The 17595-nt window shown below is 32.3% G+C and overlaps 1 protein-coding gene across 1 annotated transcript; it reads right to left on the bottom strand.

Annotated features, from left to right (window-relative positions):
* Positions 1–8199: 8199 nt before the first annotated feature.
* Positions 8200–10593, bottom strand: LOC7491087 (benzyl alcohol O-benzoyltransferase). The gene is made up of 2 exons (XM_002325418.4): positions 10084–10593; positions 8200–9367 (listed from the first exon to the last, which is right to left on the bottom strand). Exons 1-2 carry the CDS (start codon positions 10528–10530, stop codon positions 8432–8434), a joined length of 1383 nt encoding a protein of 460 aa, XP_002325454.3. The 5' UTR covers positions 10531–10593; the 3' UTR covers positions 8200–8431.
* Positions 10594–17595: the final 7002 nt, after the last annotated feature.

Genomic DNA, 17595 nt, shown 5'->3' with positions numbered 1-17595 from the left:
CCTAAGGTATGTTATCTTTCTTCATTTTTCTCCTTATATTTCTATTTTGGGTTTTCTTAACAATCCCTTTTCATTTATTTTTTTTTTCTTTTTTTTTAATTCTCAACCAACACTAAGTATGCCATAAAGGTAAGATTTTTTCATTTCTTTTTCTTATTTATTTGTTTTTTTTTCATTATTTTTGTTTTTTTGTCATTATTTTTGTTCAATTTTGTGTTGAATTTTAGTTGTTATTTAGATAATTTTTTCATTATTTTGAAGAATTTTAATTTTTTTTCCAATTTTATTGTTCAATTTCAATTAAATGTGTAAGATTAATTTTAATTATTATTTTTAATTTTTTTTAATTTACGTTAAATATTTGTAAATTTAGGATTAAATATATTACCAATTAAAAAATGACCTTTTTTAGCAAAATTGAATTATTCTAATTTGTTGGAAGAAATTGAATAAAATCAACTGGTTTGTGGCATATATGTTGTGTATTTGCAGGTTTTAAATTTTTGGATAGCTCTCGTATAGGGGAGGTGTTGCTGATTTTTTTTTTTAAAATAGAAAGTATTTAACTTTTTTGTTAATTTGTGTAGATGCCACGGGGAAAATCTATTGCATGTCATGAGTTACTCTAGCAGCAATGCTGAGACCACGAGTCATGAGATGCCGACCAAGAACAGGCACCTAAGGCACAAACATTGACTCCCGATGCAGGGTCATTGAGTGTAATGTCGTAACGTCGAGGGGGGTCCCTTCACAGCGGGATCTATTTAACCGCAAGTACGAGGCCCAGTGGAAGGACAACCTTTCAATGTAATAATGATTTTCCTGCTTTCACTACGACATATTTAATAAAAATTTTAAAAATAATTTTATTTAACAAATGCAATTTCAGGTTTACAAATATTGAGGCTGCAAAAACAATAACATTGACATTTAAATCATCAATGGAAATGTTATTGTTTCAATGGAGCCAGGTTTTCAAACATCCTGAATGGAAACTGTAGGTCAATGCATGGTTTACAAGGTTTAAGGTTTATATTAACTTAAATATTTTTTTATTATGTTAATTTGGTTGTTTATTGAAATTATTGAATTTTCTTTTCATAAATTTTTATTGCGAAGGAAATTTTGAATGGGAGAGAGCTGGTGATAATATTGTGAGGAGGGCTTGGGAGAATTACACTATAACTAGGTAAGATCGAAATCAAGATAATTTTTTTTTTATTCTAAATAGTAAAATTTCATTTTTTATTTACTATCAAATAATTTATTGGTAACATATAGGTTGCATGATTTTTGGTATGACACGTAAAAGAAAGCAAAAATATATGCGAGAGAAAGCGAACTGGAAGCCTGGAATGATATGACGGTTTGGAAGGATTTCAGACCGCTATATATCTTAGAGGTTATATTGGTGGACTACATTCAGCATGTGATGTCCGCGTGTTTCACTCGATGGCAGTCCGGTATGGAGAACCGGCACATGTGTGTTCACGGTTCTGTTACCACACACACCGACGACTCTGTTCTGTTTCTTTTGCATGTGAAGTGAATGGTAAGATTTTTTTTATTACTTATATTTTTTATTTGTTATTTTTTTATAAATATATTTAACTCGCAACATTTTTATTTTATAGACTACGGTTTTTGGACGCGAGCCAAGCCTGATGAAACTTTTTTCTGAAGCTCATGTGTGGAGTGATGACCACCAAAAAGGGATGCAGTAGTTCATAGATAGCCGAGTTTAGCACTTTGTGGTATGTTTGTTTTCAACCATTTTTTTTATTAAGTTATAATTTTCTTCAATTTGATGAATTTATTTTTTCTTTTCAGGATGCATATAAGAGCCGCTTGAAGGAGAGATATGATGACGATCCTTTAACCCATCTGAATCTCAATCCAGATTTATAGTTGGAGGCAGAATCGTCAGGTGGGCCTGAAAGAAACTAGGTGTACGAACTATCTAACACTACGGCCAAGAACTTGCAAATGACCTGTAGTGTTTTGACCGTTGGATATGCTCGCAATCGATTCCAAGCAATCAAACTCCGAGCTTGAGGCCATGTTAGACCAACGAGTAAAAGATTGGAGGACTCATCCTAACGACGACCAGCCTCCTCCTCCTCCAGCACCACCTCTGTTTTAGATTTATTGTATTTGAACGTACAAATAATTAAATTTGTAATAAATATTAAATTTTTATATTATTTAATTTCTTTTTATATATTTCATTTTAATTATTTTTCTACTTATGCTTAATATATTTATTTTAATTTTTTAAAATATTACTAACGGGGTTATCGACGAAACACACCCGTCGGTATATTCTAGAGAGTTAGAAAAGAATTACTATAAATGTCACTGCTACTGTTAACTTTTTGATGGAATTACATATGGTATGCCATAAGTGATATGTTATATTTACCAACAGATATACTGATGGACAAATAAAAACATCGATGAAATTGCATACGGTATTCCGTCAATTTTACGGCAATCTTCCTGAAGGAAATATCGATGGAATGAAAAAAGTAAAATTTTTGGCATTCTTTTTCCGTCTGTAAATCCATTGGTAAATTTATTACCGATGAACTCACCGACAAACCAAAAATTATCGACGATAGTTTTTTCAACGAACTATTATATCCATGAGTCCGTTGGTAAATACTTACCGATGAACTTTAAGTGTAAATACCAATGGAAATTTTCATCAGTAAAACTGTTAAATCTGCTAGTAAGGTATCATAAATGGGTAATGGTTTCAAAGTTAATACAAAAAGTTGATTTGGTCCTCATACTATAGAAACTATAAATGATTAGTACCTCAATATTTTACCATTTTTTATTTTGGTATAAAAATTCATTTTTATTATTTTTAGCTCTTGGCTTGAGAGGGGAGAGAGATCGTCGAATTTCGGCATAGAGAGAAAAAATATCGTTTATATCGATTTATGTCATCAAAACGATGTATCTTTGTTTACCTTGAAATTGCCTAAAAACCAAATCTGAGCTCGAGAAATTTTTTATTTTGGGTTGATTTTTTTTATTTTAGATTGATTTTGGGTTTTTAGAGGTCATGAATTGGTTTGTCACAGCTCCTAGGATGTTTTCTGTAGGTTTTGGGTAAAGAAGAGGTTGAAAAATGGGTTTTTGAGTCAAAGAACCATCTGGCCAAATTTTTCGGCCAACACAGTAATTGGATTCTGGAAAAATTAGGCGAAATAAATTTAAGAGAAAAAAATTATTTAATCCATTAGAGTCTATGACATGGATCAAAGGTTTGACAAGTTTAGCCACAATATTAGGGATATTATTTTTTAATTTTTCTTTTTTTTATTGATACCTTGTTTTTAGATGTCTTTTTTTAAAAATAATTTTTAAATTTATATTTCAATTGATATCACCCATCTATGATTTTTTTAAAATTTTCTTCTTTAATCTTTTTTAGATAGTGATTTTAAAAAAATATATATTGTGTGTTTAATTTTTGAATTGATTTTTTTTTATTTATATATAATTTTTTTTTAATTTTTTGTATTGATGAACTTTATTTTTTAAAATAAAAAGAAAAAAAAATTTTAAATAATTTTTCTAATATGTGTAGCCTTGCATGATAATTGTTTTTCCTTTCATTTTATTCAAACAATTTAATGTATGTGTCTATTTCTATTATCGTTTGATTGGATAAAATCTTATTTGATAACAAGATTTAGCAAATACTACCAGGTAAATGTCTCATCTTGCGAGATTAAATATTTTGATCTACATTTGTCTCTTAATTTTTTCAGCTTTAATTTTAGTTAGCGTTAGTGATTTTTTTTTATTAGCACACATAGTTTTTGATTTATTTGATTACATGTATGCATCAATATTTTGATTTGTACTTGAAAAACATTTTTAGCTATAGAAATGCATCGGAAAATCTTATTTGATTAACAAGATTTAACAAATACAGCCGGGTAAATATTTCATCAGATTAAATATTTTGATCTATATTTGCTTATCGATTTTTTCAGCTTTAATTTTAGTTAGCATTAGTGATTTTTTTTAATTTTTTAGCACACATTTCTCGATTTATTTGATTACATGTATGCATAAAATTTTTGATCTGTACTTGAAAAACATTTTTAGCTACAGAAATGCATCGAAAAAACAGTATATATAACTTTTTTAATATAAGATAAAAATATATGACTCGCGATAGAACATGGGTCACATAACTAGTTGTTAACTAGTTATGTTGAAAAAGTTTTTTTTTTTTTTAATTAGAGGGACCAATTACCTAATAGCTAAAGGAGATGGGGACTAAAATGAACTTTTCAAACAAATTTCAAAGCCACCTTCTATTTTGCTCGCTTTTCACTTTAGTCCTTTGTCTTTCAACTTAACTCTCCCTTCCAAAAAATATGCAACTGTATGATAATTTGAGCTCAATTGTGTAAAATAAAAGTTTGATGATTAAATTGATTAAAAAAAAAACTCATTGTTGAAATCTTAGTAACAATGACTTTGGATGCTCAATAATGAACAAAAAAAACAACCATTTTTTTAGTTTATACTACAATGTTTCTTGAGAAACAAAAAGATGTTGTCAATGTCAAATAAAATAAATTAATAAAATATATGAGTTGATAAATTTTAAAAAAATTAATTATAATTAAATAAAAAAATAAAAAGTTAATCTTCCTAGTAAAAACAATTAACCCACATGCAAATATTTAATTCTAATTGTCATTTTTATTTTTTATTTATTTTATCTTAAAGATGGTTATTAAGAATAAATAATTGTTTCACAAATACATCATGTAAATATAATTTATTTATTTAAAATATAACATGAAAAATTTAAAGATAAATTACAATAATAGTTTTAAAGCATTATAAAATTCACAAAAGCAATAAAAAAGATTAATTACTATTTTAGAAAAAGATAAACTAAATATTAAAAAAAATTTGAAAAAAAGGTATCAATTAAAGGTTAAACATAAAAAGTACAAAGTAAAAAAATAAAAATAAATGAGAAAGAGGGTATTAGTTAGTTTAAATAAATAAAATCAATCGATATTTATTAAACTATAACTAAAACGGCTCAATCTTTTATTGTGGACTGCACAGTGCAGTCCACAGTAAAAGATGAACTGTCTTTTTTTTTTTTTCATTTTTTTAGCTGTTTTTTTTTTTTTTAGCTATCTTTTGTTTTTTGTTTTTTTAGCTGTTTTTTTATTGTTATTTTTTATGCCTTTAGGGTTTTTTTATTTTTGCTTCTTTCTTTGATTTTTTTTCTTTTAATATTTTTTTTTGTTAATGTTAAAATTTTTTTATTTAGTTATCAGACTTTCATGACATGGATCCTAGGTTTAACAGGTTAACATAGTTTGACAAGTTAACCAGGAAATTTTTTTTTTGTTTTTTTTTGTTTTTAATTAATTTTTTTCATTTACTTTAGTTTGTTAATGTTAGATTTCTTTCTATTTAGTTATTAGACTTTCATGACATATAACTCAGGTTTCACGGGTTAACCCGTCAATTTTTTTTTCTTTTAATAATTTTTTTTTATTTAATTTAGTTTGTTAATGTTAAATTTTTTTTATTTAGTTATCAGACTTTCATGATATAGATCTCGGGTTTAACGGGTTAACCTGGTTTGACGAGTTAACCCGAAATTCTTTTTCTTTTTAATTAATTTTTTTCGTTTAGTTTAGTTTGTTAATTTTAAATTTCTTTCTATTTAGTTATCAAACTTTCATGACACATATCTCGGGTTTCACGGGTTAACCTGGTTTCATGGGTTAGCCCAATTAATTCTGGGTTAACCCGTCAATTTTTTTTCTATGTAGTTATCAAACTTTCATGACGCGAATTCCAGGTTTGACGGGTTAACCTGGTTTGAAGGGTTAATCCAGTTAATTCAGATTTTTTTTTCTTTTTCTTCATTAGTTTTTTTCTTCATGTTGGTTTTTTTTCTTTGTTTTTTTCTTTTTAGTTAATCTATTTAATTATCACACTTTTATGACACGACCTTGCAGGCAGACCCACATTGGGGCTATTGGGTCTGGTGTTGCCGTCAGACTCACTTAAACTTGAGTCATGTAAGTTTAATATTATTATTAATATTATAAATATTACTCTTGGGTCAAGCGTTGCAGCTAGACCCAAGGCTTTTAGGTATATCTTTGCAGAAAAACCTAACACTTTTAGATCTTAGTCTTTTTTTATATTTTTTATGCAAGAAAAAAAATAAACCATGGCGTATGCCTTTGTTTTTTTTCCTTTTTAAGTCTTTTACTGTGGACAGCACAGTGCGGTCCACAATGAAAAGGTTGATGCATTTTATTTGTTTTGTTTTTTTTCTTTTTAGTTATTTATTTTTCGTTTAATTTAGTTTGTTAATGTTAAATTTTTTTTCTATTTAGTTATCAAACTTTCATGCCATGGATCCCGGGTTTGATGGGTTAACCTGGTTTCACGGGTTAGCCCAATTAATTATGGGTTAACCCGTCAAATTTTTTTTTTCTATTTAGTTATCAAACTTTCACGACACGAATCCAAGGTTTGATAGGTTAACCTGATTTGAAGGGTTAACCCAGTTAATTCAAAAAAAATTTCTTTTTCTTCATCACTTTTTTTCTTCCTGTTGGTTTTTTTTTAATTAATCTATTTGATTATCACACTTTTATGACACGACCTTGCAGTCAAGCCTACATCCAAGGCTATTGGGTCTGGTATTGCAGTCAGACTCACTTAAACTTGGATCATGCAAATTTAATGTTATTATTAATTTAATCTTAGGTCAAGTGTTGCAGTCAAATCCAAGACTCTTGGGTATAGTTTTACAAAAAAACATAACACTTTTAGATTTAAATTTTTTTTTAATATTTTTTATGCAAAAAAAATTAACCCGCAAGATCACACTGATCATATAACTAGTATGTATATAAAGCCAAGCGTTGATAGGCTTGACCCAGACCTGTGAATAGTAAAGATCCAGAAGTTCATTTGCCCCTGACTATTTTTTTATTATTATTATTAATTTAAGGCGTAGAGGAAACACGTAATCAACTTTATTTTTTCTAAACGGACGCAAATCATTTGCTATGGTAAATGACTTCTTGTCTTTAACAATATATATATATATATATATATATATATATATATATATATATATATAAAGTTTGGATTTTAGAATCTAAAAACTAAGTTTTTAATTTGTTATTATCTAAAAACATCTTAAAAACTCTAAAAAACTTATTACAATTCTCTAAAACAACCTCCAATCTTTTAAAAAATAAAAATAAAAGGAATTAAAAAAAAATTAATGACCCCAATTTAATTTTTTGACGCTATTAAAATTGAGAATACCTCCATTGAGATTCTTTATTAAAAAAATAAACAAATATATAAACACCAAAATTAAAATTATTGGTGATTGAATACAACAACTTGATAGTTTTCTCTCTCATCAAAAACTTTTGCAAGTTTCTGTTTTTATAGCAAGGGCTCTATTTCTTCTTTAATGTTAGTTTTTTTATATTTTATTTTTTAATTGCTTGTGTAAAATAAGTTAAATCTTGTAAGATTGGGTGTCTATTTAACATTAGAATATTTAGCCATATACAAGGCAACCAATATATAACAATTTGAAAAATATTTGAGTGCACAAAATCATGGAAAACTAAATCATAAAGGACTGGAAAGAATTTCAGTGGCCAAAGTGAACAATAATAGAAATTCAAGGGGACCTACAAAACGATATCTTTTAGAAGATTGTTGCTCCTTTATCTATTAATGCAATCGAAAAATCTCATCAAATTAGATGAAGAAAGGTAGAAATAATCAATAAAATATAACTACAAAAAAGATATGGTTTTTATCATTCCCTCTACTTTTATTTTTTGATCAACATGAATGTCCAGACCAGCTTGAACGCATCTCGACTAATCCTACATGTCCTGAAGTTAACAACCATGTAAACCTCTAATAACTATCATATTAGCAACCACAGGCTCAAACTTAAGATCACAGGGAGAGCAAACCCTTGATTCCACATTCTTACTACTGAATCACTTGCTGGATGGTTCATCCCTTCTATTTTTATTTGTATTGATGCCCCCTCCGCCTTTAAATTTGTTTTTGTTCAGTTATTAATTTGATCAGACAATAAGGTTGCATCTAAATCATCATGTTAATTATCTCAGAATGGTATAAACAAGTAATAAATATATATAATGATTCATAGTCGAAGCACATGCTAAATTGACAGAAATCTTTTGAAGAGAATTTCAAACAAATGTACATAAATATATATGTTCTTCCCCCTCCCCTAATTTTTTCTGGTCTTTTCATCAGCACTCTCACTCGCACCATTTTAACCTTAGTACACATGTAGCGAAGACTAACATTTTAGCTTCTGGAAAGAAAGAGTAAGCAAATCGACTTATAGGGAAGATACAATAAATTTGGACTTAGTTTGCGAGCTAACTGTCTGGTCGTCCTTCAACATGCCGTCAAGCTCCTTGACAAATCTTTCCATGGCAGGAGCCGGCAAGCAAAATGGGACCACAACCCCATTTTCTCCTTTCTTGTTTGTAAATGGGATATAAAAGCTTGCAACTCCAGGGATGGCGCCAACCCCACCTTTGGCAGCGCCACCATATATAGCATTACCCCATCCAAAATCTACCTCTTCGAATCCTGCACGTCTCAGGTCCGATACTAGGTATGCCCTTACCACTGTAAAGTGAGGCCTCCCCTTAATCACCATCAAAGATGATACTGATCGCATGTATTCCTCAGTCACGTCAGCCTTAGCCTTTCTCACCAATTCCAAGGCGTATCCAAATGGATTTTTTGAGAGTTCTCCTGCAGTTGCCACTGCTACCGGAAAAGCAAAGCCATTACCATAGTATCCTCTTGGCAATGGAGGGTTAAATTTCTCACGAGCATTGACAATGCATAGTATGCGCATCTCCTCGGTAGGATCTGGTTGGAGGGCAATGGTACGACATTTCCAAAGACATGCTGTTAGAATTTCGAAAGTAGAACAATGGCTAAGGTGAGGCGGGACAAATTTTCGAAGAGCAGACATTTCTGAAGGGCCAAAGAAGAAGGAACGATGAGCCATATCATCAAGTGGAATAATGGTACCCTTGGTGTCAGCTACCTCCTCGTACTCACGGTGTGTGCATGTAACTCGTGGAGGGTCACTAGCATTGAGAACTTGTCTTTCCCACACAGCTGGGACGGAGGGCGCATTGGCTCCCCGTGCCATCTCACCCACTGCTGCCATGAATTGGACTAGGCCTACGGCATCACTCATGGTATGGTTCAGGCGGAGGGCAAACAGAAAACCACCACACTTGAGGCGCGTCACCTGCCAATTTGTACAATATATATATATATATATGTTAGACACCAGTTGTATATCCACCTATCCGTTTCGCATTGTAGATGCTTTTAGCGCGATCACAAATTGTGTTTGAACCTGTTTTTCATCTATCTCAAATTGTGGTAGAACTTGGATGTAAAAAAAGCTACAATTTGAACACATGCAGGAGTGAGTAGGTGCAGCAGCAGGTCAATATTTCTGGTTAGCTGGCGTGCTGGTATATAAAATCTCTTTTTTTCTTAACAGAAAAGAACTGTATGACTGTTAGTTTATTTTCATTGTCAATCTACCAAATTGTTCGTATATACACACACACACACACACACACACACACACCCGTGGAACCAAATCAAAAAAAAAAAAAAATTCTTATAGGCATGTAGATGGATGGATCCTGTCAGAATTTATTAATTAAGCCTATCGTCATTAATTTATTCATATACATGAAGGGAATAATTAGTAAATTACATATTCTGAAAATGAAGAAGGTTCGTTTTTCTTTTTATTTTTTTCATTTAAATTCTGAAATCAGCATCTTAAGTGCTAATTGACTCGATAAAGATTTTGACTTAGGAACATGCTTTACCTATCATGTCATTGATTAAAATATTTATATATATTTACCTTCCCACACACACACACACACGATAATATGCATATGAAGGTGTGGAAAACTCATATATAGCAAGGAAATTAATTACCTGAATAAGCAACAAAGGGCAGTTCAACACCCCACTAGAGCCAGGGACATCAAAGAGGAGCTCCTCCAAGCAGGGGAAAGGTGGTTGAAGCGCATCACCGAATTGCTCAAGTGTAACATCGGCATCAGCTTCTATGAACAAGATACCCTCACCGGTACATTCCACCATGAGCTTGCGGTTAGGCCCTTCCCTGAGTCTACCGGCAAATGGATAGTAAAACACTAATGTCTTGGCAAGTGCCTCCCTAATGATTTTGACGGGGTCTTTCCCTTGCATGGAGGGATTGTTGCGATAAAATTGCATGACTGGAATGTGGAATCGAAGACCTTCTTGGTCATCGATGTCAGATAAGAGCTTGAACTCATGTGGGGTGGGCTTGGCAGGCTTGATCAGTTCTGGTTCACGTCTGTGAACTTTGAACAACAGAGAGGCGGGTGATGATGCCATTATTGTAGAACAGAAGAGAATAGAATGGAATGGAATGAGAAATGATGGGAACTAATACAAGGGAATATATAAGGAAGACTGAAAGCATATGGGACAGATACTTGGTTGTTGTAGTGTGTACTGGCATGAATATTCTATCATTTATGTAAGAATCTAGCTTAAGTACTAATTTCACTTCATTATTGACTCGGAATTTACTTGAAGACGGCTCAACTCTAGTAATGCCTTGTTAGGGCCAATCAGATCAAAGTAGGTTCTATCATTTACTTTTTAGTGGAATGTCCAAATGATTATTTACATTATACTAGAAAGTGGACCGTCCTCTCTTATTACATAGTTATAATAAATACTAACCAAATATGTTTATAATCTGTTTTTTAATTTAAAAGTTAAAATCTAAGGTAAAATAATTTGAAAATTTATAATTACCAATTTTATCTTATAATTCTTATTTATTAATATCTAGTCATATTATCCAAGTTGATAATGGAAAGAACAAAATCTCAATCCTTTAGAAGCAATTATAACAATTGTCATCCACGGAAAAAGACGAGGGAAAACTAGAAAAATCATATCAAGGGGACTACAACTTTATGATATCTGTTCTTTCACCAAGATGACGGGCCTTCATGGATCTGTACTTGCCGATCAAAGCTGCTACCGGTGGTAACTAACAGTCTCAGTACTCATCCAAATTGGATTCTTTTGCCGGCCCTTCAGTGATTGTGGACGGTTCGTGTTAGCATTTAAAATAAATATATTCTCGAAGCCAATTTACTGTGGGGGGTTCTTCAATATCACATCCTAACTAGTCACCATCTACTTTCTTGACTTCCAAAACCAATTTACTGGGAAGTTTCCGGTCAACTCCAAATATTGACGGAAAAGGAGGAGAAAGTATCTTTCCAAGCAGCCTGCAGCACGGCGGTTGGTGAAGATTTCACTGAAAAACATGTGATAAGAGTCTACGGTCCGTCGACGCACTAATGGAAAAGGATGATGATGAAATGACATGATCAGAAATTGTGGCTGTTGTTTCTCTTCGTCTCTTTATTTATTTATTTTCCTTATGAATAATTACATGGAAATTTCCACCAAGAAACTTTAGCAGCTTCCAACGACCACTACATGGACCCCGCCAGTTTATTTGAATTTTAACAACCATTCTGATGTGACCGTTTTGTAATTTTCTTGCATTACATTAATTTCTTGGATATTATATATTAAGGGGTTAGAAATAGTGAACGTATATATATATATATATATATATATATATATCAGCAAGTTTCGAACTAGTCAGGTCCCATTTTATATATGGTATATATTAATAATTTTCAGACCATTGCCTCATATAACTCGGTACCAGATACAATTTGGAAAAACTTCAAATTTAAATTTTAGTTTTTTTTTTTTTACTATTTGTGCAATGAGTTTGGGAAGATTTTTTATTTCAGCAAGCTTCTGGCTCACAAGCTCCTATAAAACAAGTTTTTTGTTACGATATAGTACTTTTTAATGTTGTGATTTTTAAGGTTTAGAGAAAAATAATATATAACAAAGAGAACAAGAATATACAAAAGTGTATGTTATATGCACAAGAACGTGGCTAGAAGATCATCAATGTGGCCAAAAAATCATGCCCAGGAGATATGCACAAGAACATGGGATCATGCCACAAATCAAGCTACAAGAATATGTAGTGGTTGCACTGCTGCAGGGTGGGCAGCAACATGATTCAGTAGTTATTAGTTAGAAGTGGAATAGTGGTGTAACTCTTGCTATTTGTTTGTTCATTGTATTTGTTAATTCTGCTATGTTAATTCTGTTATATACTGTGTGGCTATAAATGCCAAAGGATATTTTAATAGAGGAAGGTTTAAAAATTAACTCCAATCACAGACTTCTTCTCTGCTATGTTTCTTCTTCCTTAAAATTAATTCTATCAGTGGTATAAGAGTTAGGTTATCCTTGGTTATTCCTGGTTTCGACCATGGATACTCGTGACAAATCAAACGCGGAGTTTTGCAATGAAGTCAATGAAATCCTAGTTTGACACGAGTCGAGCTTTAATCAGGTTAATGCTACCTTGCAAGTAGTATTGACAGAACTTTAAGCTCTTCGTACTACCCGTAACCTCAAAAATAATTCTCCTGAAATCAACCCCTTTGCTAGTGAAGAGTCTTCACACCAATAGCCAACTCATCTTTACCCCATTAATAACCATCAACACCACAATCTCAAGTTATCCTTTCAAAAATTTAATGGAGAAGATCCAACTAGATGGATTTACAAGGCAAAACAATATTTTGAATTTTGAAATATTGTGCCAAACCAGCAGGTTCAACTGGCCTCTTTCCATCCAGAGGGCATTGCTTTACAGTGGCATAGGTGGTTAACCAAGTTTCACGGACCACTAACATGGGATGAGTATACCAAGGCTATACAACAAAGATTTGGTCCAACTGACTATGAAGACCCATCAGAAGCCTTGACTCGTCTTAAACAAAACATGATGGTGGCAACATACCAAAAGGCTTTTGAGAGACTCTCACATCAAGTTGATGGCCTACCAGAAAACTTTTTAATTGGTCGTTTTATTGCAGGACTTCAAGATGAGATTCGTTTGGATGTTAAAATCAAACAACCTCATACCTTGGCAGATACCATAGGAGTGGCGAGATTGATTGAGGAAAGGAATCAGTTGCACAAGATAGCCCCTCTCCCAATACGGTCAGTACCAACCTCAGTACTATCCTTAGCGATAGTAAAGGCATCACCCAACCCCACGGCTAGAGTGTTGGGCCACCACAAGGTCAAAGAATAAATATTGATTCCAACGCCCACCATCTTTTCATAGAATTACTAATCAAGAGGCACAAGAGCGAAGAGAGAAGGGCTTATGCTATTATTGCGATGAAAAGTTTATTCCAGGACATCGTTGCCAATGGCCATAATTGTTTATGATTTGGGATTCTCTTATCATATACAGTGAGGACACTGCGAATGGCCAACTCGAACTAGTAGAGAATGAAGTTGTACTTGAGATTTCTTTCCACGCCATGATAGGAACCGACCATCCACAAACTATGTGTGTCATAGGCCAACCGAAGAACAAGAAGGTAATGTTGCTAATAGATGGTGGCAACACTCATAATTTTAATGATGAAGCTATTGTTTCTAAGTTTGGGTTGTCAGTAAACCAGGAAAAGAAATTTCAAGTTATGATGGTTAACCAAAAGAAGATAGACTGTGTTGGACAATGTCAGGCACTCACCATCAACATAGAAGGATATCCAGTCATCACTGATTTCTACATCCTACCTATTACAACATGCCAATTGGTGTTGGGAGTGCAATGGTTAGAAACTCTTGGTCCTATGGAGATGGATTATAAATAACTGACCATGTCTTTCAAAGAAGGAGGAGCTTCTCATACTTTTCATGGAATTAGACCAACGAGCATCATAGCCTTGTCTGATAAGGAGCTTTATGGATTGCAGGGCATTGGATTGTTCTTCCAAATAATACCAACCAAAAGCATTGTCCAATCACCTTTTTACCCGCCTGAAATGAGCTCACTCTTGGCTAAATATTCTTCAGTCTTTACAGCACCTACTGCTTTACCACCTCAACGGACACATAACCATCAGATTCCACTACAGCAACAAACCAGACCAATAAGTGTTGGGCCTTACAGATATCTATATTATTAGAAAACCGAGATTAAAAGAATGGTGCAAGAGCTGCTGCAAATTGGACTGATAAGGCCAAGCAACTGTTCGTTCTCTTCCCTGTTTTGTTAGTCTAGAAGTCAGATGGAGCCTGGAGATTCTGTGTAGATTATCGTGCTCTGAATAATATCACAATCAAAGATAAGTATCATATTCCTGTGATTGATGAATTATTAGATGAGCTCTATGGATTAAAAAAAATTACTCCAAATTGGATTTGTGGTCGAGTTACCATCAAATAAGAGTACGGGAGGAAGACATTCTTAAAACAACTTTTCACACTCATGAAGGTCATTACGAGTTTGTAGTGATGCCATTTTGCCTCACCAATGTGCCAGCAACATTCCAAAGCCTCATGAACGAGCTCTTCCATCCTCATCTTTGAAAGTTTATCTAGGTGTTTTTTTTTATGATATCCTTGTGTATTCAAAATCATGGGAAGACCACCTTATACATTTGCAAATTGTACTAAACATCTTGTCCACTAACTTTTTATTTGCAAAAGAAAAAAATTTCATCTCGACATTTTACAGGTGGATTACCCGGGGCATCAAATCTTTGAACAAGGTGTATCAGTTGATCCAATGAAAATACAAACTGTGCTGGATTGGCCAAAACCAACAACAGTAAAAGGAATGCGTGGCTTCCTCGGTTTAGGTGGATATTATCAAAACTTTATCCGTCATTTTGGAGGTATAGAGGCCCCTTTGACACAACTTTTGAACAAAGATGGCTTTCATTGGACAGAGGCAGCATAAAGGGCATTCAAACAACTCAAAGAAGCATTAACTACACCACCAGTTCTATGTCTTTCAGACTTCTCCCAACGCTTTGTGGTGGAATGTGATGCAAGTGGAATCGATTTTGGTGCAATTCTTACCCAGAATAATCGACTAGTGACATATTCCAGTGAAGAATTAAAAGGGTCAGCCTTGGCATTGCCCACCTATGAGAAAGAGATGTTGGCCATCATCAAAACTGTTAAGAAATGGCGTCCTTACTTGCTGGACAAATCGTTTATTATTTGCACAGACCAAAAGAGTTTTAAGTATTTGTTGGAGCAACAAATTACTACTCCTACACAGACACGATGGCCAAAGTTGCTTGGTTACGATTACAAGATTGAATATAAACACATGGTTTGAAAATCAAGGTGCAAATTCCTTATCCGAAATTACCTTATATTGTAATAGGGACATCATACCAATATGGTGTGTAAGGAAATCTGTTTCCCGACTCACATATTTTGAAAAGAATATATATTCGCATGTTACGAGTGATATGAATTCTGTATAAACAGATGTGTTAATCACTTAATTAGTCGTCTGACCCCTTTTGTAAAGACTTGTAATGAAAAATTGAAATGGGACACAGATGTGTATGAGCGAACACGTAGATATGACATATATGAATGTACGCATGTGGTATTTTTCTTACGAGGATGTTATATTGTGAAATTACATGAGGTCAGGATAACGAAAGTACTATTTGTGTAACTTGTCGTTCGACACTCTTGTATGAACTCGTAATGATAACAAGACTATAAAAGGAATGTGAATTTAAGAGTATGTCAATATGATGTAATGTAAACCGATGAGTATGAAAATATAATATTATGGGCATGTGTATTGAGAATCCGTTTTATGGAAATGTTGATTTACGTTATCCTACGTGGATTGTGCCTTGTTAATGAATGGAATGCAATTATAAATCTGCAGAATGATATGGTGAAAAACATCCAGAACCTGACGATTTATAAAATAAAAAATATCTCCATCGATTTTGGCCTTGAAAAAGTCGGGTCGTTACACTTCAGATCATTTAATAATTGTATAATGGCCTAAATTTCATGGTCCATGCAACAATTGTATGGCCTAGTGTCATAGCTCAATTACAACTTTTGACACCCATGACATACCTATTTGAACTCTTCATATCATAATTAAATTTAGGTCAATTAAACTTTTACTTTCTAAAAATTTTGAGAACACTTTTCTATTATTGAAAACAAAAAATTAACATAATTATTTAACTATTAAATAAATCTAATTAGATCTAAATATCTATAGATTCAAAAGAAAAGAATCATAAAAGGCTCTAATACCATTATAACGCATTGGGGGCATAAACGCAGTGGAATATAAAATTTTTAACCTCTCAATAATGATCTATAAAGTTCAAAATCAATTAAAACTTATCTAATGATATGGAGAACACCTTGTCCTTGAGATGACAACGATCAAATAAGTAGAATCTAAGGCTTTAGTTATAGCAAACCTGTGGAATATTTTGTTTAGCTCCTCTAATATTCATCTATTAATTGTTGGTGATTTTAATGCTATCTTATTTTAGAAGAAGTATAAAGGTGCAAACGTTTATAATGCTAATAAAATGATTGGATTTCAATACTTCGTTGTTTCTTTAGGATTTATGAATTTGGGTTATATTTTCCACAACTTTACTTGAAACAATAGGCAGTTTTCTTTTTTTAAAACCTTAATCTAACCCTAATTTTCTTTATAAATACCATTTTTTTAGAGAAAGAAAGTGATTTTACTTCCATGAAGAATGAGAGGGAGGAAAGAAAGGACAGAGGTGGTGGTAGACTTGAAATATTTTACTTATAAAGGCAATTTGGATATTAAATCAATTATAATAGCGAACATGTAATATTTTAAAACTTTGTTATTGACCGAGGTCGGATGTTCCTAACTTAATATGTAAAAGTGTTATCAACTGCATTAACAATAATATGTATAATGTGTTTTTTTTTTTCAAATATGAAAGGGAGAGTGCAATCATCAATAAACTTTATGATGTTTAATGTAATTTTGAAAATGAAAAGGGTAAAAAATGAGTTATAACACATGATCACCTATAACAGATCAACATGATCTCTTCACATCCTATGTTAAACCTATTTAAACCACCTATTATTCATTAGCCTAATAATTATCTTTAATTGAATGAGCATGGGTATATGACATATGAAAAAAATTATATTTCTATCTATGTGTGTGTGTGTGACACCAAGATATTAGACTATGTCTAAAGATGCATGGGGAATTAGTATTCTTTAGACATTTATTTGAAGGTTAAGTATGAAAGTTCATTGGAGAAAAAGTGGCTCGTTTCTTTGTTTTCAGGTGTTTCTGATAACATCAAATCTTATAGTACTAGGTTACCAGAAAAATATGAGACGTAACATTTTATTTATAGAAAAACCCAACAACCCTATAAATGATAAAATATCACTTTGTCTCCTGAATAATATCATATATATTATTTCATAATAATTTTAAACATTTATGCAATCAATTCCCTAATTGATTTT

The sequence above is a fragment of the Populus trichocarpa genome, chromosome 19 (genome assembly GCF_000002775.5).
Source record: "Populus trichocarpa isolate Nisqually-1 chromosome 19, P.trichocarpa_v4.1, whole genome shotgun sequence".
In the NCBI taxonomy this organism is placed as follows: Eukaryota; Viridiplantae; Streptophyta; class Magnoliopsida; order Malpighiales; family Salicaceae; genus Populus; species Populus trichocarpa.
Note: the sequence above shows the minus strand (reverse complement) of the source record. Positions and strands in the feature narration are given on the sequence as shown.

Bases quoted from the DNA above. Each gene is read 5' to 3' on its own strand.
- LOC7491087 (XM_002325418.4), bottom strand. From the start codon at position 10,530: ATGGCATCATCACCCGCCTCTCTGTTGTTCAAAGTTCACAGACGTGAA. The intron at 9,368-10,083 runs GTAATTAATTTC...ACAAATTGGCAG, and splicing joins GCCCTTTGTTGCTTATTCAG to GTGACGCGCCTCAAGTGTGG.